Source organism: Engraulis encrasicolus, chromosome 11 (genome assembly GCF_034702125.1).
Source record: "Engraulis encrasicolus isolate BLACKSEA-1 chromosome 11, IST_EnEncr_1.0, whole genome shotgun sequence".
NCBI lineage: Eukaryota > Metazoa > Chordata > Actinopteri > Clupeiformes > Engraulidae > Engraulis > Engraulis encrasicolus.
The window spans coordinates 30,690,900-30,714,133 of NC_085867.1; the positions used below are offsets into that span (position 1 = coordinate 30,690,900).

A 23,234-nucleotide genomic window follows, 5' to 3' on the forward strand; every position below is an offset into this window, starting at 1 on the left:
ATTCAAGTTTTATTCAATATCTCACAGAAGCCAAATTGAAATTAAGGTCATCACCCCATTTGCAATTGGGATGTTGAACAGGGAAAAGCCTAACCTGGCTCTCACGCAGATGGATTGTCACCCTGTGCGAGCTCACGAAGTGTAACGAAGATGCACGAAGCACTAGGGGTCTCGCGAGAGCCAGGCTAGGAAAAGCCCCTCAAACAAAGAAAAAATGGTATGCTTAGGTTGGCATTGAGTAGATTTTGTTTTGTCCATGGAGGCAGGGTGGCACTTGAGGCAAGAGGCTACCAGCAACTGCAAAGAAGGAGAGAAAGTAATATCTTGTCAAAAAAGGAGTCCAAGGCACTCTTCTTGTGCAAAAATGTTAAAAAGCCTTTATTGAAACATGGCTATTAAGTTTAAAAACATGAGGGCAGGCAAGACTTTTTAACATTTTTGCACAAGAAGAGTGCCTTGGACTCCTTTTTTGACAAGATATTGCTTTTTCCCCAACACCAAACAGCACCTTCAAGATTTTTTTCTCAACAATTTCCTGAGCACTTCAGATTTTCTCTTCACAAGGAGAGAAAGTAGTTTGACTTCCAAGCTTCTTCCAAACCTCTGAATAATGAATCTTCATTACATGGGTAAACTACCAAAGAGAAGGAAAAAGACAAGTAGAAGGACACCATTTTCCCATTTTTTATTTGCTATAAAGACAAACACCAAAATAAGTCAAATTTGTTATAAAATGCTCCAATGGGGTAAAAACTTAAATCATTAAAATATCTTGATAAATTTAAGATGAAAGATACATCTTAAGCCAAACATTTTTTTAACTTTTTTTCTGAATCCAGAGTTTTCACAAGTTTTATTTGCACAATAAAAAGGTGCTAATACAAGTTAGCCCTTAAGCCCTGGAAATCTTTGAAGAAGAGATAAAAAAACAATTAACAGTCAAAAAGAATATATATTTATATATTTATATAATATATATATTGAGAAAGTGAACTTTGGTAGAGGAAAACTCTATAGGACACCTGAGGTAGTAGAGACTGGAATAAAACAGCAAAAGACGTTCTTAACAAAAAAAAAAAAAAAGGTACCACCAAGTGACACGAGAGACAGCATCATTCCAGACAAAACACAGTCAGTCCAGCTCCGGTAAAAAAGGCATAGGATTACATTACGTAGGCATCAAAATAAAATACAAAAAAAAAGAAAACAGAAGAACCCAGCAAGCTGGTTGAGACACAGGTGGGTAAGAAGAAATTCCAAAGGCATTGAAATATTGGTAAGAATTATAGACATGACATGTTGACGTAATACTGATTAGCACTTATGAATTTGACTGAAACTGATCTCTTTTTTCCAGTATATAAAAAGACAAAAGAGTGCATAACTTTAAAGCTTTTACAATGACAAAGAAAAGTAAGAAAAAAATAAAAATAAAATAAAATAAAAGCAGGAACAAAAATATGTATTTATGGAAAACAGTGTGGTATAAAAATACAGGAGTCAAGTACAATAATTTTAGCTACCAAAATTTCATCTATTTACATTCTGACCCTTCAAGCTTGATCAGCTTGCACTCAATATAAAGAAATTGGATTTGTTTTTAAATAAATCTTAATTTTCTCTAAATTGTTGATGTTGCAAAAATGTAATCCTTTGATTTTCTTTACTTTAAAGAATCAAGGCGATCTAAAAAATATAAAATAGCAATGCATCATACTTGGAAAACGGTTCCATTTAGTAATTTATGTAAATATCTTTTTTTATTATTATTTTTTTAAACAAGAGCGTGATCACTTGAAGAGTTGTGGGTCATATGATTTTAAAAACTTGAGGAGCATTCGCAAAGATTCTTTAAAAACAAAACAGAGATGACTTGAGTTAACAAAACGCAGAATGGTCTTCCTCTATTTCAGAGAGATCCCTCCACCAACATTGTTTGACAGCATTTTTAAGTTTATATAGAAACAAAATCACCTGGAAGTGACTTAGAACATTTCTGATATACATTCTAACATATTTAAAATGTTTTTTTTAAGATGCCTTTTTTTAAAAATCACGTTTTAAAATCACAAATGATCGGAAAAATAGCATAACATTTTAAAGAGGACCAGCACCTAGAGAATGGCTGAACAGTGAAGATATTTTGAATAGATTATTTCTGCATTAAATGACGACTGGTATGACAGGGCTCATCAGATTTTTACACTAACAAAAAAAAAGAACAAAACAAAAGAAAGAACAGAGACATCTGCATTTCTTGAAGGTAACAGTGGGCTGAATCTTCCGCTCAATATTAGAATCGACGACCTCTAAACATCTTTTCAATCATTGGCTCACGCAACTTGACTTCCCAACTTTGAAGATGCCTCACTGCCTCTCAGTAAGACCCACACATTAAATATATTTTTCTTAAAAAAAAAAAAAAAAGCTGTCGAATGCTTTGAAAACAAAATAATAATAAGTCGTACATGGGATTTTTCAGCTTAAAAAAATCTAGTAACAAAAGAAACACGACAGTATCATAACCGTTCACATTCAGCGACTGGCTAGCTGAACTAGCTGAAGTTCTGTTCCAAAAAAAAAAAAAAAACAAGTCACCGTTCCCTGATTCACTTCCAAGATGTTTTTCCCCAAGCTATTAAAATATAATGGCCTGACAGTAATGATGCACAGTAATAGTGCACAAATAATGCACAAAAATGATCAAATCATAGTCTTTTACACGATCGAACGCAGTTACCAAACAAAGACAACAAAAAAGTGAAACATTTTACACACCTCCCCGTTAACTCCACACACAACAATGATGGTCATTATTATTTTAAAAAATTAAAGAAAAATAAAATAAAAAAGCAGAAATCAGACCACATAGAGTCAACTTTGATTTAGGTTGTCATATCCATTGTCTAATGCTTTAAAAATTTTAAGAAATAATCGTGCACACACCATTAGGGTGTGACATGAGTCATGACATCACAAGTCATTGCCCAACCCACCCCTATAATAATCCTGCCCCATAATTAATCCCACCCCCTCAACCCCACTACCCCATATCATAAATCCGTCACCCAAGGGACCAGATGGCTACGAGATCAAACTATTTAAGAAACACAAGTGCTGGACACCAGCACCAGACAAGAGGGGGCATCTAGCGTGGTGAGTAGTACAGTGTAGGGGGCGCGATGCGGTACATGGCACGAGACAAAGGCACCAGTGGGAGGAGGAGCTTCACGTAGCCACGCCCAGCAGCCAGCAGGCAGGTGGTGATGGGCAGCGCTCTGAGCGATGGGGGAGAAGACTGGCGAAGAGAGGCGTCTGTGTGTGTGTGTGTGTGTGTGTGTGTGTGTGTGTGTGTGTGTGTGTGTTGTGTATGTATGTGTGTGTGTGTGTGTGTGTGTGTGTGTGTGTGTGTGTGTGTGTGTGTGTGTGTGTATTTGTGTGTGTGTGTATTGGGGCTTCTCCGGAGTACAGCAGGTCTTGGCATTTCATGAACTAAAAAGTGTCTTTAGGGTGCACAGGCTCCTCCTCTGCTTTTCTGGGCCCATTGTCCAAAGCGGTATGTGTGTGTAATGCATGTGTGTGCGCGACGCGTGCATGCGTGTAAATGCATTTGCAGATGTGTGTGCCGTGTGTACTTGGTGACGTGGTGAAGCGTGTGGGTGGGTGTGGAGGGGTAAGGTGAGGCGAGGCGAGGGTGAGGTGAGGTGAGGGTGGGGCAGCAGGCTACAGTGGAGGCAGGTGCAGTAGCAGTGGCAGGGGGAAGGCCTTCAGTAGTATCTCCATACATATGACCCATACTGGGCTTACAGGATGACAAGGGAGAGAGGGAGGGAGGGAGGGGGTATTGGGGGGTACAGTGGGGATTTGGAGGGGTAAAGGAGGAGGGAGAGGAGAGGGTGGGGGCTGCTACCAGTTGAGGCGGAACATGGGGTGTTTGAGGAGCTCGCGGGAGGGGGGTCGATCGGTGGGCTGGAGCTCCAGACAGCGCAGGGTGACGTCCCGTAGACCTGGGGACAGGTGAGTGGGGATGGTGGGGGCCGTGGTGGCACTGGCGATCTGGAAAGGGGTGGGGAGGGGGGCAAATGCAGACACATGGTTAGATTGATGATCACACACACACAGACATAGACACAGATAAACACAAAGGGAGGACTGCATAGCTCTGGTATAGTGAAATTTAACTTTAACGTTACGTTTTACCGTGTTGAATGGCACACCCATAAAATTAAGTTTCTACTTCTTTTTAAAAACATTTCAAAACTAGACACTAATACACCTTGCTTGTGATTTTGGTAAATCTGTGATGAGCAGAACTGACATAGATTATGATCAATTTAAACAAGCTATGGTTTGTGTCCGTAGCAATTCTGTGGCTGTCCAAAAAACATTTCAAAAAATAGTCTAGATTGCTGGCATTCCAAACCAATATGGTCCAGCTGCGTCTTGTCCAGCTAATACCGCTACGCCCATTCCTCCTTACTAGACCGCCCTCACAGTAACGCCCCTTTGGCTGTTCAAGTTTCTGAAGTCAGTTGCTGCCGAATGACAACAAAAGCGCCGCGCTGGACTTTTTAAAACGACTGGAAGGATTTCGCTGCAGCGATCACTCAACTGTCGGTAAGATTTCGATATTAAATGCATGAATATACATAACGGTTACTTTACGAGTTGACTTTCAGTCGGAGGGCGAACATTTAACCACCTCGGCCCACCAACTAGCGGTGTTGGCTAATGTTTTTTTTTTAGCTTCAAGGCAAGCTAACAGGCCGCCCTTCGTAAGTTTGTTTCAGATGTTGTGTGTGTATTTGTCATAATGTACAGCACTAAGTTATGGGCAGACAAAACAACTATTATTCCTGTGTAATTACCATTCTTGTGACTACTTCACTGCATATATTAAGCAGGAAACTGCCTTTGGTTCCCAAAATATGAACATCTGTTGCCCTTCATACCCCACTACAGGCTTCACTGCCTGGGAAATCTGTGCTAGTTTACTATTTCCAACCTGGTAGCTAGCTAGCCAGCCTGGTCAGAATGGACAAAGGCAGCACATCTCAGAATCTTGTTACGACAATACGAGGCAAATGTGAATGGAGTACATCGTTATGTGTAAGATAAGACGTTAACATGACAAGGGTGAGATGAAAGATACTAAGGGCTAGCCAGACTAGAATAAAAGTTAACTAGGCCTACCACGAAAAGTTCATTCATAAACGTTTTGACGGTCTTTCGAATGGTTATCGGATGGTGTGCTTGCTTGCTTAAATATCATAAAGTTCGCCACAAAGTGATCACGAAATGATCTCCGTATTAATAACAGTTTCGTGGTTTGTTACTCGTTTGAATAAACGTATAGTTTTGACATCCCTTTCAAATGACACGCGGAAGTTTTGAATATTTGTTGTACCACGAGCTATCACGAAATTATGCTGGGCCAAAAGGTGTTTATACAGTAGTTTCTTCCTGTGCTGCGTTGTGCACGTCTGTTTCATCATCTGAGCTATCAGTTGTGTTTCTTTGAAGCAAAGATGTATAGAATAGCACTGAAAGTCGGAGGTGTCATATTTGTTCAACCTGGTGTTAAACGTAATTTCAATTCTTGACCAGTGCATGTAAAGAAATTGAAAATAAAACCGACTTGACTTGTCAGTTCAATGTGGGAGCAGGTTCACACACTAAATAAGACACTAAGGTCAAGCACAAGCAGATTAAAAAAAATTCTCAGAGCAGATTAGAGCAGACGTTTCAGGTTGCTGCCATCAGAGAGTATTGACTTGACCTTAGTGTCTTTAGTGTGCTCCCACATTGAGCTCTACTTTTTGGGTCCATGCACCTACTTATTTCTAAACATCTAGAGCGCAACAATACCCCTGCCTCCTGATATGCCATATAACCTGTATCTCTCCAAGTGTGTGTGTGTGTGTGTGTGTGAGAGAGAATGTGTGCACGCAGATATAAGAAGTTGGGGTTGATGATCCACATGATGGTGATGGACCAGGACAGCTCTGGACCTCCTGACTGGCAGCTCCATCCTCAACCTCTCTTCCTGCCCTTCACACGTGTGCAGGTAAGGCCAATTTTTAAAAACTCACTACATTGTCTGAGGCAAAAGTAGGAGAAAAGGAGTGTGCGAGTGAGTGAGAACCCGGTCATTATACATGTGACCCTTAAAGGGCGTGTGTGTGTGTCCTAGACCAAGACAGTGGCAGTGTGTGTCTGTCTGCCTTTGGTTAAGGGTATCTTTAAGATACTACCTTGTTGTGGTAACATAATTTTGCTATTTCTGACAGGCAGCCAGTTTTCTGAAAGATGGTTGATGTCAGTACCAACATGTTGTGATGGAGGCTTCCACCTGAGCTGAACACAGAAACTTGCACACAGTGGTGAGTAAATCACTGAATCTGCTTTGTTCTGCACTAGACCAATAAGTATAGTACAGTAATAGTGACCCCTGTACAGGTCAGACGCTCTGTAACTCTTCAGCCTGGAGTTCTGCATTAAAATGATGGGTGTGATTTTTATGTAGTGTATTCTATGTATACCCTCTCGTGTGTGTGTGTGTGTGTGTGTGTGTGTGTGTGTCTGTGTGCAGTTGGAAGCAGTCGTTCCTGCTCAGCATCGATATGCCAGTAATGGGTTTGATGAGCCACAGCATGGTGATGGGCAATCAGCATCAGGACCAGGGCAGCTCACAAGGAGAACCTCCTGCCCTGCCTCGTCATCCTCAACCTCACATCTCCCTGCTCTTCACACATGTGCAGGTGAGGCCAACCTCTAAAATGCACACTTGACTTGAGGCAAAGGGGGAGAATAGGCGCGTGCCTGCGCGCGTGTGTGCCTGCCTGCGTGCTACACTTTAAGACAGTAGCAGTGTGTGGGGGGGCGTGTGCACAAGCATATGCACATGGTCATGTCATGGTCATGTCTTTCTGTAGGTAGATAGGGGGTGCTTGTTTTTGTCTTTATTTTCATTCATAACATTAGCATGCCTTTTTTTGACAGGCACGGAGCCAGTTTTCAGAGGGAGGGCTGATGACACCAGCAACTTTGGTGAACCTGATCAACCCAGCACCAACCACTGTGCCCCTCCTCCTCTGCCAACTGCATCACATGGCTCCACCATCTCAAAAAGGCACAGACATTACTCCTACTACTTCCTGCGAAGGATGAGAGAAGAGCCGACCGCCCCACATCGGCACTCACCACCTTCTACAGGGGTGTCATTGAGAGCATCCTGACCAGCAGCCTCTCTGTCTGGCAGCCGTCAAGCTGAAGACTAGAAGGCAGTACAGAGAGTGTGGTGAGAACGGCAGAAAAGCTCATAAGATCACCCCTACCAGCCATTCAGGATCTGTACACTTCACACTGTTCCAAGAGGGCAATGAACATCATAAAGACACAACTCATCCAGCATACAGACTGTTCTCCCTACTACACAAGCACACTGGGAAACAGCTTCTTTCCACAAGCCATCAGACTCCTCAACGCACTGAAGAAAACCACATGAATATCCCAAGGACACTGGAGAATATTCCATGAACACTTCTTTCACCATGCCACTTACACTTTACTCATTGCTCCTTATATACAGCATCTTCACATCACCTGTATGATCTCCTCCTGCCGTGTGTGTGTGTGTGTGTGTGTGTGTGTGTGTGTGTGTGTGTGTGTCCACTGTGTTTGTGTATTTATTGTCCATCAGTATGTTAATCTTCTTATTGCACACTGTTTGTGTCTCTGTGTGACTGTATTTATTGTATGTATCAGTCTGTATTTCATGCCAATGCATTATTTTTAGTTATTAGTTAAACTGCACATTGGAGACTGGTCAAACACAATTTCAAACTTTGTGTTAACCCTCCATAGATTTTTATTTAAAAAATGGAGTCTAATCTACTGTACTACACAGGCTATCAACAGACCACACAGTTGAGTGCTGTTTTATGCACTCTGAATATGAGAAGGAGAGGTAACCGTTCACACTTCATAGTGTAAAAGTAAACAGAAATACATTTTCACATTTCATTCCTGTCTCGTTCACTTCTTTCAGCAATGTATGTGGCCTACATGCAGGGAAGCTGACAGGGGGGGCAAAGGGGTCCGTTGACCTGGGCCCAGTGAGACGAGGGGTCCAGGAATGGGTCCTCATTACATCATACCTGCAAACTCGTCACCTTTTGGTGACAGTCACCTTTTTCCTGTCCAATTAGGTCATTCACGTGAATAGAAATAGAACCCCAGCTCTACACTGTCACCTTTTTTCTTTGACGAATTTGCAGGTCTGTTACATTGTATGTAGTCTATGTATTGAGTGGGGGGCCCTTTCAGATGACTTTGTCCTGGGCACAGCCAAAGCTGTCAGCGGTCCTGATTATGTACGCACAAACACTGGTTATGATGGTAGGAAAAATGTTCTCTGTTTTCTGATGGCCTTTGAATTAAGACAGGCCAATCTGGAACCTCTCCTGGATAAAGAGGTAAGCTTCAATAGTGTGACCTCACTCCTAAATCATAGACAGACATGGAGTATGGTAGGCCTATGGTAATGAATAAATTGTTTTTCTCCAATAAAACAAACAAATAGCCTATTGCTATTTCAAATACTATTTCATATATTTTTTCATTAATATCTGCTCTTTCCAAGCTGACCACATTGCCACATAAATGTGGTGAGGTGACACTCATTACTTTAAAAAGTCGGGAATGTGTTGCTGATGTTTTACATCGTTTCAAACTTTTCTAAGTAGCCTATATCATGTCTTACCAAGTGAACAACCTCGCCAAAAAGGGTTTTTTAATTATTATTATTATTCCGGGTGTGTTAATATCCTGGAAAGGATGTTTAATCATATAGCCTACACAGTGTTAACAGTGACCTCGACACACACAGCTAGGTAAGGTAATGTCAACGTCGTTGTGTTGACATTTTGGCGACCTGGTACGTTGCTATGACAAATTTGTGCATAGCGACACGAGTCCTAAACAGTAGGCTACAATGTCCGAGGTACGGGAAGACAAAGCAAAAGACATATTGGGATTAGAAAACGTGTGATTTATCTCACTTTCTTACATAAATTGTTGAGAACATTATGTCAGTGGAATGTTCAGTGAAACGTTTCTCTGGAAGATAACAATTTGCACGGGATATCTTTGTAACAAACATGGAGCCTTCATCCGGAAATGGCCTTGAAAATGACATCATGCGGTATCCCTTCACGATTGGCCAATACGGCAAATGCCGGGAACGCCCATGGGCGTGCTTGCATTAAGGGTGGAACTGTTTTACTGCAGCTGGACCCTTCTCTTCCAAAAACAGCGTCAATCTGTTATCATGTCTTTAAGGTTAAGACTTTGCTTATTATTTCTAGTGGAGACACTGAGGTGTCTGTGCAACAGGCTACTGTGAACAGAGTACCACCACTAATTAGAGGTGTAAATCACCACTTCCATGATGTTACAATTCAATATCGATTTCTTAAGGCAGCGATTCAATTATTTTCGATACTTAAGCATGCCCCACAATTGGATTCGATTAGATTTTTTCTCCAATTACTTTTCCACTTCCATCATGTTGCACAATTAACATCTAGGGCAGGGGCCAGCGATTCGATTATTTTCAATACTTAAGCATGCCCCACGATACGATACGATACGATACGATACGATACGATCTTCGGCCCAAGGATCGATGCATCGATACATATGGATTATTATTTACACCCCAACCACTAATTATCATGTGACGATGCTGGTGTTTCCAGTTGACATGTGGACTGGACAGAGAAGACATGTGATGAATGGGCACCTACTGTACATACCTTGAATATGAGCGCCAGGTGGTTGGAGTGCTTCTCTGCGTTCCAGGGCGGCTTGGCGCAGGACATCTCGATGATGGCACAGCCCACGCTCCAGACGTCACAGCTGCGGCCATACTGCTGCCCCCTCAGCACCTGCGACAGACAGGCACAATGACAAGACCTCATTAACACTCTCGTCTCTAATGACGGAAAGGATCATCGTGATGATTGGGGGAAGCAGTGGCCAAATGGTTAGGGAGTTGGACTTAAGATCAGAGGGTTGCAGGTTCAAATCCCACCCTCATCTCTCCCTACACCGCCATCCATGGTTGAAGTTCCCCCACCTAACGCCACATTGCTCCAGGGACTGTAACAAATAAATAGTAATAGTCGCTTTGGAGAAGACTATCAGCTAAGTGTAACGTAATGATTACAGCCATGGCCCAATGTCTGTAGGGAATTGGTCTTGGAATTGGAAGGTTGTGGTTTCGATTCCCATATCAGCGCCTTTGAGCAAGGCACCTAACCCCACATTGGTCCATTGATTGTAACCAGTACCCATAACTGTGAGTGGCTTTGGATAAAAGTGTCAGCAAAGTGTAATGTAATAATAATGATAAGAAGAAGAAGGTGAAGGTGAAGAGGAAAAGGATGAGGATCACGACCACCACCATTATTCCTTACAGCAGTGGTGCTCAAACTGTGGTACTTGAGACATCTCTGTTGGTACTTGGAAGAATTCATTTTTTGTGCATTGATTTGAAGGCTGATCAAGTTGTTGCAGTCGAAAATGTCTGATATGTGAAAACATAATGTAGAATAATACTAGGCAAGCAAGACATTTTAAAACAAACTTGTACTGAATATGACCGTAGCTGTTGATGTCGTTATCAACCTCTCCTGTATTGACTGGCAAAAGTGAATATGGAAGGCCTTTGCTGCAATATTCTAATGTTGGTTGTCAAGGTGGTACTCGGAGAGCTCAATATTTTTTCGGGTGGTACTTCACACAAAAAGTTTGAGAACCACTGCCTTACAGTATACATTCAGTATAAGCTCAATGTGCTTCAGCACCTGACTACTGAAAGCCAAGGCATCAACACATCAGTCAAAATGGGATGGGCAGGCCAGCGTCTCTGCTGAACCGGCTCAGTTGCTTTTTCCAAATAAACTGCAACAACATCCAGTGAATCCAGTAGACATCGTCACATTACCTGGCCTGAAACCACTTGTCATGCCAAAACACACAAACACACAAGTTTACAAGACTCAGTGACCGCCGTGTGAATACTGACCTCAAAGGGACAGTGTAGTGGATGAAGAGAGAGAGAAGAGAGTGAGAGAGTGTGTGTGGTGAGAGAGAGAGAGAGAGAGAGAGAAACAGAGAGAGAGAGAGAGATTTTAATTGTGGTTTGTGTGCGTGCATGTTGCCCAGCTAATGCCAGCACACAGGCCCATTTTTTCCACCCTTGACAAAACAACAACTGCAGTATCCACACACTGGCATATAAGGCCAACTTGTGCGTAAACAACTCAGAAAAACAAAATATCACTTGCTACCTGAGTCATGAAAGAGAAAGAGTCCTGAATATCCTTTTTTTTTGCTCTACAATGTGGACAAAGTAGATTTGGCACCAATAAAAACAATTATTATATGATGAATATGGAGGGAAAAAAGAAAATAAATACAATAGTGTGCATCCATTATCAATGTCACTTGGTAAGTTATAGCCATCAACCAACTTCCTAAGTCAGAATTCTGTTAGTTAATGCAGATGTGTCAAAGGTAAAAGTAAAAGTAAAAAAAAACCTTATCCTTCCAACAGAGACAACTTATCTGAGTAATCAGTTGTCTTATGACCAGCTGACTCTGTGTCGGTTGGATCAAATCAGTGGTGGGTACTTGTTAGGTTTTTTAGTGTTTTTCAGTGACAACACAGTCCATCTACTTCATTAGGTACAATGGCGTAAATGGTGTGACAGCTGTGTCATATCCTGTGCTAATGTTTTACTTACACCATGAATTTACTTTTACGTTTGACACCTCTGAGCTACTGTCAGTATGAAGAGGAGTCAATGGTGCTATATTGTCAGTTAGTAATAAACTAACTGCTAAAAGTTAAGCATTACTGTATCCAGACATTACTGGTCCAATTGGAATTCTGAATGGCAAAAAGTGGTCTGAAGACTGAGAGGCTTAGAAAAAATAACATTACACATTTCGCTGTACAAGGAAGAAGGTTTATCGGTAACCACACAATTCTGGAGAAGTCGGTGAACTGGTTACTTGGTAACAGAGCATGAAAAGTAATTATTTACACTTCTTCTGCACTGTGCATTAATACATTCACTCTGCATTGTATTGTCAGGAAACTCACCAGAAAGACCCAGCAGATAAGCTGTGCAAATGTTTCATGTCATATCATGAACATTGAGTAAAAAATAGCACGCAACGCAACAGGTACAATAAAAGACCAACTGATTGCATTAGAGGTCTTTCTTTAGGGGACAATATCTATTGGCGTATCAGTTTGGCCCCAATTACACACAGCTGGTGAGGATGAATACATGGCCTTGGTTATTTAACCTTGCTGTACCATGTGTGCTTTTCCAAAGGTTGGCACACAAGGCCACATGCTGATAACATCAGTGTCTACGGCAGATCTGATGCAACACTTCAGTGGTGAGTGACCTCTGATGAGCTTCACACTGGACACTTGTAATACCGGTAACTGCCACTTGGAGGCAATCAAGTCCCGTTTCTGAAATATGCACTGCTGCTAAAGTGAGTGCCTGTGATGGCCACTGCAACGCGTCTAATCACCACAATTACATTACTGAAGTGGTACCATGTTAGATAACTTTTTCACTCACACTGTGTACCTCTATAACTGTAGGAGGTAAGGATCCGAGAGCTGTAAGGATCAGAGAGCCAGACCTTTTGCATGTCTCAGGAATGGGCTCAAAAACAATTGTTTGAAAACAATTACAGTACGCAACAAATGCACAACTCCAGTTTCAGTGCTACAGTCAAGGAAACAAGGCGACCTGCAAATGACAGTTGTAAAACACTGCCACTATTTGCGTGGCTCCAGGGATCAAACCCTGGCCCAAAAGAAGCTGTTTACTCTTTTTTATCTCCAAAGTTGAATAAGAAGAAGAGAAGGAGGAGAAGGGCTGTGCTGTTCATTTAGAAAAGACTGGCCTCTGTGTAATGAACTGAGAGAGAGGGAGAGAGAGAGAGAGAGAGAGAGAGAGAGAGAGAGAGAGAGAGAGAGAGAGAGAGAGAGAGAGAGAGAGAGAGAGAGAGAGAGAGAGCCCACGGGGGTTGGAGTAGCAGAGAGTAGGACACAGTCAGAGAGAGAGTGCAAGGAAAACGGGAGAGAGAGAGGGAGAGAGAGAGAGAGAGAGAGAGAGAGAGAGAGAGAGAGAGAGAGAGAGAGAGAGAGAGAGAGAGAGAGAGCTCTCCAGAGAAAGAAAAAGAGTGGGAGGAGTGCAAGAAAAATGAGAGAGGAAAAAGAAAAAGAGGGAGGGAGTGAAAGAAAGAAAGAAAGAAAGAATGGGCTGGGCTGAACTGCCCCCTCCTAATTAAACAAGGTTCAGACCACAATGACAACAAGCAACGGAGGGCTCCGTCCATTGTGGTCGCCTCAAAAGGATTACAATCTTCTTTCATTTGGAGTTAGTGAGAGATTCCAAGCCCACTTTGCCCAGTTCCTGACCGCACACGTGAGCCTGAATGGCCCACATAATGCCTGAATGGCCCACATAATGCCCTGCTGGACTTTATCTAGCTTTTTTTTAGTTTTTAAGTTGAGGTTGCTGGTTGCTGTGTGTGTGTACGTGTGTGTATGTGTGTGCGTGTGTGTGTGTGTGTGTGTGTGTGTGTGTGCGTGAGAGAGAGGAGAGAGAGAGCGAGAGAGAGAGAGAGAGAGAGTGACTCTGCGTGCGCGCGTGCGTGCCTGCGTGCGTGCGTGTGTGTGTAAGAGGGGGGCAGATGAGGTCGAGACTGTGTGTGGAGGTCGCCATTACCATTTAAATAGCGTGGAGTAAAAAAGCCAGACGAAGACTTTGGCCTTGCCCGTGAGTGTGGTGTGTGTGTGTGTGTGTGTGTGTGTGTGTGTGTGTGTGTGTGTGTGTGTGTGTGTGTGTGTGTGTGTGTGTGTGTGTGTGTGTGTGTGTGTGTGTGTGTGTGTGTGTGTGTGTGTGAGAGAGGGAGGGAAAACACTAACTGGGGAAAAAAACAGGTTGCCCAATGTCAGCCAACTCAAACTTGAGAGAGAGAGAGAGAGAGAGAGAGAGAGAGAGAGAGAGAGAGAGGGGCAGAGAGAGAGAGAGGCAGAGAGAGAAAGAGAGAGAAAGACAGAGAGAGAGAGAGAGAGAGAGAAAAAGACACACACATACACACACACAGAGAAAGAGACAAACATTCCGAGATAGAGAGAGAGAGCAAGAGAGCGAGTGTGACTGACAGAGATGGTCTACAAAAAGGTTGGGTGCTAGAAACCTGTGCCCAGACGTCCTCCAACACCAGTGTTTGAAATATTTGAGGAGTGAGTGAAGTGAAGAGGAGAGCACAACCAGGCAAACAGAGAGCTCTGACCTGCTCTTCTCTTCTCTTCACTGCACTTCAACGGGGTCCTGGCTGTAAGCTCTCTTCACGCACTCAGTCACCCAGGTTCAAAACATCCTGCTGGCCCTGGTCGTGGCTGAAACGTTTGGGGCATTGACTGTTACGTCAGGCACCTGAGTTCGATTCGGGCCGGAGGACATTTCCTGATCCTCCTCACTCACTTCCTGCCACAATCTCACACTGTCCATCAAATAATGACATAAAAGCCCCTAAAACAGTTTTTTTTAAGTATCCTGCTGTCTGTTCCCGTCTAATGTCATGAACGTTTAGATACATTAATTGGTTTTGCACACCTATGACGATGTGCTTGAAATGACTGTTGCAAACAAAATAAAAAATACTGTATAAAACGTAAAATGTTCTTGCAGGGCAGGGAATGTGTTTGAGTTTTTATGGTGACATTTTTGAGTTGCTGCATGTGTCTTCTATGTATTTCAAATCTTTTGCTGCTAATAGCCAAATCATGCCATTGAATCTGGAGGGAAAGTGGAACTATGTGCCCAGGCCAGGGGCCCCCATGACAGCAGGGGCCCTAGTAAGCCAGGTGTACAATACATACAGAAGGAAATAGGGGGCCCGTAAAAAGGGCCCCCCATAGAGACTGCATGTCTGTGGCTGGAGCACAGTCAATATTCTTTCAGTGTTTCCCATACATTGAGGAAACTATGGCGGCCCGCCATAGTTTAAATTTGGCCGCCATAGTTTACGAAAATGTAAAAAAAAAAAAAAAAATTATTTATTTATTTATTTTTTTTTTTTTTTAAACGATATCCGTTTTTGTTAAAAACTATTTGAATTACGATTTCCTTCGCATTTTCCTCCTGGAGTAAATACATCCCATAGAGAAAACCACAAGTGCTTGAAAGACAGAGGGATCAAAAGCCTAGTCAAGTTGTTGTAGTTAACTTGGGTTTGGGAGCAATAAAAATAACCTTCAGAGAAGGGACAGTTGGGATGAGTTTACTAACACTACCCAGGCTTTGTTTTACAGTTGTAATGAGTTAGGTGACAGGCCTTCATTGACACGGCAGAGGAGACATCGGGCTGCATATAGAAATGAATGTGTAATGAATGTGAATATAGACATAAATGTGTAATATGTTGTTTAGTCCTTTTACAGGGAGGAATTTTGAAAAACTGGCCCTGTGACCAGCACCTCTCATGTAGAATGTGTACGCCTGTTTATGTAGAATGTGTGTGTGGGGAAAAGGCACAGCCTACCCTCTTAGACCCTTTTTGTCTATGCGTTAACAATTTCACAGTATACTACTCTTAAATTCTTATCTCTGCTCCTATTTTGTTTTATTATTTTTTTCATTACATAGACCCCTGCATGAGGGACGAATGAAACTGTGTTGTAAACAGAAATGATTCACTGTACTGCATTTTTTTTAAATATATAAATGACAATGTACTACTAATATCATGTGTAAAATGTTATGTAGCCTTCTTTCTCAAAATATAAATGGCTGAAATGTAGGCCTAGGCCTATAGTTTCTCCATGCGCCAATGTCATACTGTACTCATTGTTTTGCCATTTTGCATTTACACTGCGTGAATACAACCCCCCAACCCCCCCCCCCCCCAAAGGCCCGCGTGAAAAGACCCCCCCCCCGGAAAAAAAATCCCGGCTGCCCCCATTGTTTCCAAAATTTCTGTGGGAAACACTGTCTTTACTACTCTATTCTGTATTAGTCTATAGTGTGCTATAGTGCCAGGTGGCCACACATGTAGCGAACATGTGGAGCAGCCATGGCCTTGCTGTTAATAAGATGGACTCATAAGATCAAAGGGTTGCATGTTTGAATCCTACCCCTCCACTCCCTCTCTAACTCCATGGCTGAGGTGTCCTTGGGCAAGGCACCTAGGCACCTAACCCCACACTGCTCCAGGGACTGTAACCAATACCCTGAACTTCAAATAACTGTGAGTTGCTTTGGATAAAAGCGTCAGCTATGTGTAAATGTAAAAAATGCAATCTCCAAGCCAGGCAACAAAACACTGATCACTCATGACGGGTTACATTTGTGGCGCAAAAGGCCAACACAAACCTTGCTGGGCACATCAACAGGATGGAAACGCAAAAGAAAGAAAGAGAGAGAGAGAGAGAGAGAGAGAGAGAGAGAGAGAGAGAGAGAGAGAGAGAGAGAGAGAGAGAGAGAATCCCTGAAGAGGGGAGTTCCTGTTTCTATTTCGCTTCAAATAAACTTGAGTGGCATGGTATGGTGAGCTTGGCAACAAACATTTTCACAACCACTCCAGGCAGGCCCCCAATCCCAGGGTCTGGGCTTTTGTGTTCAGTGAGGATGTTTGTATTTGTGCTCAAGAGGCATGATGGATTGATTCATGACAAGAAGTCAAGTACAAAAGAAAGAGAAAAAAGAAAGGGAAAGAAAAAAAGAGTGAACGAAAGGAAAAAAATGAGGGGGAAAATGAAGGAAAAGAACTTCTCTACATTATTACTTAAGAGCCGATGTGCATAAAGTAGACGTAGAAGTACTTGTAAATTGACGATGTAAGTGCAACACTGGTAACATCAGTTATTCACCAATACTTAATGAGTACCTAAGTATTGAGGGTTTTTACTTTAGTTTTACGTCTAGCTCTACTTTACACCACCGTCGTAAAGGGATGGTGCCACTCTGGTGACATGAAGGCATGTAAGAAAGAAAGAAAAAAGAAAGAGAGAGGCAGGAAACATGGAAAAAGGGGTTAAGAAAAATGAAAAGAAGGCAAGTAGAAAAGAAGAAATATAGAAAGAGACGGACAGAGAAGAAATGGGAAAAAGAAAGATAAAACAGAAAGGGAAAGAAAGTTCAGGTGCTGGTATTTGGTAGCCTGATTATCATCGACTTTCAAATCTCTTCGAGACTTGGTCTGACCAAGAGTATAACAATTAACGATTCTAACAGCATGGTTGACAAGCCTCCCTTGGTTTGCTCTCCGACAAAGTGGGAGGAGTTCCCGATTTTTCGGGAACTCAGAAAGTACTTGCATTTCTCCTGACTAGTAGCAACGCTGAAGGTGTTGCGCCACTAGGATGGCACAGCCTGGCTAGGTGTTTGTAGTACCTCTGGTGCCATGAAGGCGATGGTTCCAAGCAGCTGCCCCTGGAACTCCCCGGCCCCCGTCCCCTTAGACGCCAGCCTGGCAGCCGCCCCGAAGTCGGCTATCCGCAGCCTCTGCCCCGTGCTGTCAATCAGCAGGTTGGCACCTGGGGCACAGAAACACACACATCACATCACACATCACATCACATCACATCACATTACAATTAGCTGACGCTTTTATCCAAAGCGACTTAGTTATTTATTTTTCAGGGTATTAGTTACAGTCCCTGGAGCAACGTGGGGTTAAGGTGCCTTGCTCGAGGGCACTTCAGCTATGGATGGAGGTATGGGTGGGGATTTGAACCCGCAACCCTCTGATCTGAAGACCACATCCCTGACATCATGGGCATAATTACCAATGGGGGCCACTGAGGATACATTATATGCTGCTACTGTGCATAGTGAAAACGTTTTGAACAGATAATTTCCATTTTTAATTTGACTCTGATTCCACCCCTCTCAAATTCCTAAGACAGGGGGCAAAAGTGTTCGTTTAGCACAACAGGCTAGCGGAGGACAAAAAAAACAGTGCAATAACCAGTCGGAGAGCGGAGGAGAGGGTGTAACCGTGGAAAAGTTGGTAGGGGGCTAGAACCTTTATGCAGATCAGCTTACCAAGGATGTGTGTGGAGGAGTGCAGAGGTGGGGAATGTGTGAGTGTGAGAGCAGAGCGGGAGTTAAAATAAGAAAAAGGCTTCTCTAGTCTAGAGCGCCTCTTTCTTTGTGCTTCAAAGCTAGGAGCGGCACACGAGGGGCCTCAGACAACCAGTAGAGTGGGCCCCTTCCTTCCTCAGGGCCCCAACAGTAGGCACGTCTAGTGTGGGGAGGCAGGGAAGGGGTCACAGCATTCAATTTAGAGGTGGGCAGGGGTTGAAATATGGCTGGGTGGGGAAGGGGGGGTGGTTGAGGCTGCAAGGGTGTGTGCGTGAGTGTGTACTGTGTGTGTGTGTGTGTGTGTGTGTGTGTGTGTGTGTGTGTGTGTGTGTGTGTGTGTGTGTGTGTGTGTGTGTGTGTGCGTGTGTGTGTGCGTGTGCGTGTGCGTGTGTGCTACACAGTATGGTGTTCCTCTGCTCACCTTTGCTGTCTTGGCGTATGATCGCGTTCTCAGGGAGGTAGTGTGTGTGTGAGTGTGTGTGTGTGTCTGTGTGTGTGTGTGTGTGTGTGTGTGTGTGTGAGTGTGTGTGTGTGTGTGTGTGTGTGTGTGTGTAGGTACTGTGTACGGTGTGTGTGCGCGCGTGTTCGTGTGTGTGTGTGTGTGTGTGTGTGTGTGTGTGTGTGTGTGTGTGTGTGTGTGTGTGTGTGTGTGTGTACTGTGTACAGTGTGTGTGCGCGCACGTCATGTGTGTGCGTGCACGTCATGTGTATGTGTGTGTGTGTGTGTCCTCACCCTTGATGTCTCTGTGTATGATCTGGTTTTCGTGCAGGTAGGCCAGGCCCCTCAGCAGCTGCTCCGTGTAGTTGATGATGACCGCCTCTTTGAAGGCCCCGTACTTGTTCAGGAGGTGCGATACGGAGCCACCTGCAGGCGTGGAGAGGAAATGACCATGCTTACTTTGGCAGGCACATTAAAAACCCACTTAACACACACACACACACACACACACACACACACACACACACACACACACACACACACGCACACAGACTGTTTAATCAAGATATAGACTTGTGGTACGATGCTGGAAAAAAGGAAGCAAGAGACAATAGCCGGTTACAACACTGTCCCATGTGTTGAGGCGAGAGGTTACACAGCGACCTCCTGCTGACCCCTGACCCCAAACTCTTGTGCTTTTAACAGCCCATAATATTCACTCCCTTTATATCCTCCATCCTGGCCTGGCTCTGGTCTACACAGAGACGGATTATGGGGCCCCTGGGCTAGACAACAAGAAAGGCCCAATGGGTGCAGCTAGTGTATAAACTGATTCAGGGTTTTAAGGCCAGATGTGAGGAGAGTCTCTGTTGTTGGGGGTATGGTGGGGTAGTCCTCTGAGAAAATTGTTTTAAAATATTGATGTTAAAAGTGTTATTTTGACACAAGATGAGAATGAAAATTATAGAGACTTGGTGCTTCAGGGCCCCTTGACTCTTGGGCCACTGAGCCTGGGCCTGGTAGGTCCCGTGCAGTATTCGGTCCTTGGGGCTCCTTATCCAACTCAACTTTCCCCCTTTTTAACCTGGCCATCTGGTTTCATATTTGCCAGAACCCTGTGCTCAAATATTTGATTACTGGAAACGACAACGCTATTGTTTAGGCCATATCTAAAAACAGACTGGATTTCCATGGCTCTTGCGCAAAAAAGATTTTGTGTGTGTGTGTGTGTGTGTGTGTGTGTGTGTGTGTGTGTGTGTGTGTGTGTGTGTGTGTGTGTGTGTGTGTGTGTGTGTGTGTGTGTGTGTGTGTGTACACACGCTTATGTGTGTGAGTGTTCAGACCATTTGGCTCAGTGCAACAAGGAGGTACAGAGACTAGTGCCTGGAAGTGTTTCGAAACTCTAGACATTGGACTGAAAGACAACCCCAACAATCTCCCTATTGTAGTCTTGTGAAGGGACAACATGCTAGTGAGTCCATTACCATGTTGAGCATGATTTAATGTAGATGTATACAATGTGTGTGTGTGTCTGTCTGACAATCAAGTCACAGTGGGATGGAGCGTGGAACACAGAGGCAGTAGGACAATGATTACAATGTGTGTGTGTGTGTGTGTGTGTGTGTGTGTGTGTGTGTGTGTGTGTGTGTGTGTGTGTGTGTGTGTGTGTGTGTGTGTGTGTGTGTGTGTGTGTGTGTGTGTGTGTGTGTGTGTGTGTGTCACCTTAATGAATTACTTCCACCAAACAAGCCCAGTGCCAGTCCAAACTTCATGCCATTAATACACATAGTCTGTGTATGTGTTATCTGGTCAGTGTTTAGTAGTAGAAGTGTTAGAGTATGCGGATGTAGCAGTGTGTATGTGTGTGTGCGTGCGTGCGTGCGTGCGTGTGTGTGGGGCCAGACAGCTAGCTAAGAAGAAGCTAAGCTAGCTAAATACTGCTCAATATCAGCTGTGATAGGGAGCATGTTCATCTGGAAGAGAAGATGTTTCCTGTACCCTTAATGATGCTCCCATAGCAAGATGTTAATTGGTCGAATAGTTGTTGGATTATTCATCACATTTGGTTCCTATCGATTTTAACTTGTAATGTGGAATCAAATAAAGTACATAAAATGTGTGTGTATGTGGGTGTGTGTGTGTGTGTGTATGTGTGTGTGCGTGCGTGCGTGTGTGTGTGCGTGCGTGTGAGCGTGCGTGCGTGTGAGAGAGAGATAGTGTACACACTACTGTATGCTTATGTATAGTGTTGGTGTGCGTCCCCTACCTGCCATCCACTCCACGAAGAGGTTGTAGTTGTTCTTCTCGCAGGTGGCCCCCAGCATGCGGATGATGTTGGGGTGGTTGAGGTGGCCCATCATGCGGATCTCCTCCCTCAGAGCCTCCACCACCTCCTCCTGCTCCGACGAGGTGTTACGCACATACGTCACCTTTGAGGAGACCAGAGAAGAATATTATTAACATAACACATAGGTGTTATGCACGTACGTCACCTTAGAGGACACGAGAGAAAAATATCATTAACATAACGCATAGGCCTTTACATAGATACATACTCCTCCTGCTCTGAGGAGGTGTTACGCACGTACGTCACCTTAGAAGAATATGATTAACATAACGCATAGGTGTTACGCACGTACGTCACCTTAGAGGACACAAGAGAAAAATATAATTAAAGTGTATATCTCAGGTTAATTTTTATTCAAAATAATGGACTTCCTTTGATAGTTCTACCACTTGAACAATTATCCATCATTTTTTTCACGCAACAGGGCATCAGAAAATGAAATATAATGAGGAAAAGTGTGTATTTTCAGTAACATGTTCAAAGAATTCTAATCTATTGTGTGACGTCAGGCGAGGCCATTCAGTAGCCCGCAGTAGCGGTAGCCCTGCATTCTGTACGGTGTGTGATTGAATTATGCCGTACGGGTATGAAATAAATATCATTGGCAATATTATATCATGACCGCTACAGGGTGCCATGTGACCGCGAGGCAGTAAAATAGCCTACCAGTGTTCGAACTATGCAAAAAAAAAAAAAAAAAAATGGGGGGGGGTTACGATTGCGCTTGCCTCAAAGTGCGAGTCTCGAAAGCTTGAATTTGGAGAAGTAGGCCTACCATGTGATTTCAAATTTCAGTAGGCCTACACTACAAATTACCAGACATTGTTAGTATCAACCTTTAGTAGGTCTATCACGCCATTTCAGCAGCATGTCCAAGTGGGAAAGAATGTAAACAGCGACAAATAATAAATAAATAAAACCGTTTGGGTGAATCATTCGCTCCAAGCTTTTTAACGGCAAGGTGCAAAGCAGTCGGCTGCATTGTAAGAGTGCCAAAGATAACCAAATTCAAACGACTGCAAAGCAATCTGTCTGGGCACAGCGGAAAGCACCTGTGCGGTCCACACGGCCGTCAGCAGTAAACGAATGAACCTCCCTTGCAATACGTCCGAGAACATCAGTACACCGTATGTCAAATGGCGCATTTGTCTACTTGTTTCGAGCACCACGTTTCATTGTCATTGCCGAGAGTTTCTGACAAACCACGAGCTGCACAACGTGACACTATCATACACAACACGATGAAGCGCCCCCCTCACGTTTGACATCCTCGGGCCGAAGTCTCATAAGGGGGTAAAGACCGTGAACATAGTGACACACACTTCACAGTGGTGTTGGTGAAAACGAAACGAAGTTGCCTCCCACGGCCCAAACGCAAAATAATGCCGAAAATGGAATGCCCTCTCAGTTGTCCTGGCTAGGGCAACTGGCGCGTTATCACCGCATCTTATTCAATGTAGCAGCACTTGCATTGTACTCGCGCTGCACTTGTCTCACAATGCAATCAGCTGCGTGCTCCGGGCCAAATAGTCAACTCTCCCACCTTGTGGACACAGAAAGGAACAATTTGAAGAACGCGTTTCAGACGGACGGACAGACATAGCCTACCCTCTTATAGAGATGCTGGGACGCATCTAAAAACGTGGATCCAACGCGCGTAGTAGGAAAATAGAGACTGAAAAGATACAACCAAAAGGCTCTACTCGAAGGCTCCAGCCAACGCTGTTGAAAGATTGTTTGCCTCTCTCCCTGGCCATCTGAATGAGATGCTTTTATCAAACGTCATACCAAATCTACATAGGCCTATAGGCTAGTTTTGGTATTTATGTTTATATTTGATCTGGCGACTATTGTTGTTTTACTGTCTTGCTTGAACCGCTCTGTTTGGATTACTTGAAGACTTTCCATGGATTATCCTGCATCGTCTCAGTGCCGTGAGTAACCTGGAACAAGTAGGCTATATCATCAGAGGTGAGCTTAGTCACTTTTGGCCGCGAGAGACTTGGAAGGCGCTACATTTGCGCCACACAACGTGGATTATTGAAACTGAAGACTTGATTTCTTCTATATGGATACTTTCGTTTGGTAGGCCTATAATTACGGACAGTGTAGTTTTTTGTGACACTCGGACCTTTTGTTTTTTTTCAAGGAATATAGGTTAAGCGAAATAGTCCCGCCGCCGCGTGGGTTACCTATGCTATTGATTTGTGACACGCATGTGGGTGACCTTTATTGAAGTTGCATGTAATTCTAT

At 43.6% G+C, this 23,234-nt stretch overlaps 1 protein-coding gene and 1 long non-coding RNA gene across 4 annotated transcripts in view; one reads left to right on the forward strand and one right to left on the reverse strand.

Annotated features, from left to right (window-relative positions):
• Window positions 1-2,417: 2,417 nt before the first annotated feature.
• map3k1 (mitogen-activated protein kinase kinase kinase 1, E3 ubiquitin protein ligase) overlaps window positions 2,418-23,234 on the reverse strand; it is a 105,992-nt gene continuing 85,175 nt past the window's right edge. For all 3 annotated transcript variants that reach the window (XM_063210409.1, XM_063210411.1, XM_063210408.1), the window contains exons 17-21: window positions 20,900-21,062; window positions 18,928-19,059; window positions 17,502-17,644; window positions 9,819-9,950; window positions 2,418-4,056 (exon numbers count right to left, since the gene is read on the reverse strand). In XM_063210409.1, the coding sequence (XP_063066479.1) occupies window positions 3,907-4,056; window positions 9,819-9,950; window positions 17,502-17,644; window positions 18,928-19,059; window positions 20,900-21,062 (720 nt within the window). In that variant the 3' untranslated portion in view covers window positions 2,418-3,906. The remainder of the gene's footprint in view (window positions 4,057-9,818; window positions 9,951-17,501; window positions 17,645-18,927; window positions 19,060-20,899; window positions 21,063-23,234) is intronic.
• LOC134458219 (uncharacterized) lies at window positions 4,427-8,241 on the forward strand. Its single transcript, XR_010036546.1, has 4 exons — window positions 4,427-6,067; window positions 6,291-6,383; window positions 6,593-6,761; window positions 7,003-8,241. It is a non-coding gene; the product is annotated as an uncharacterized LOC134458219 (long non-coding RNA).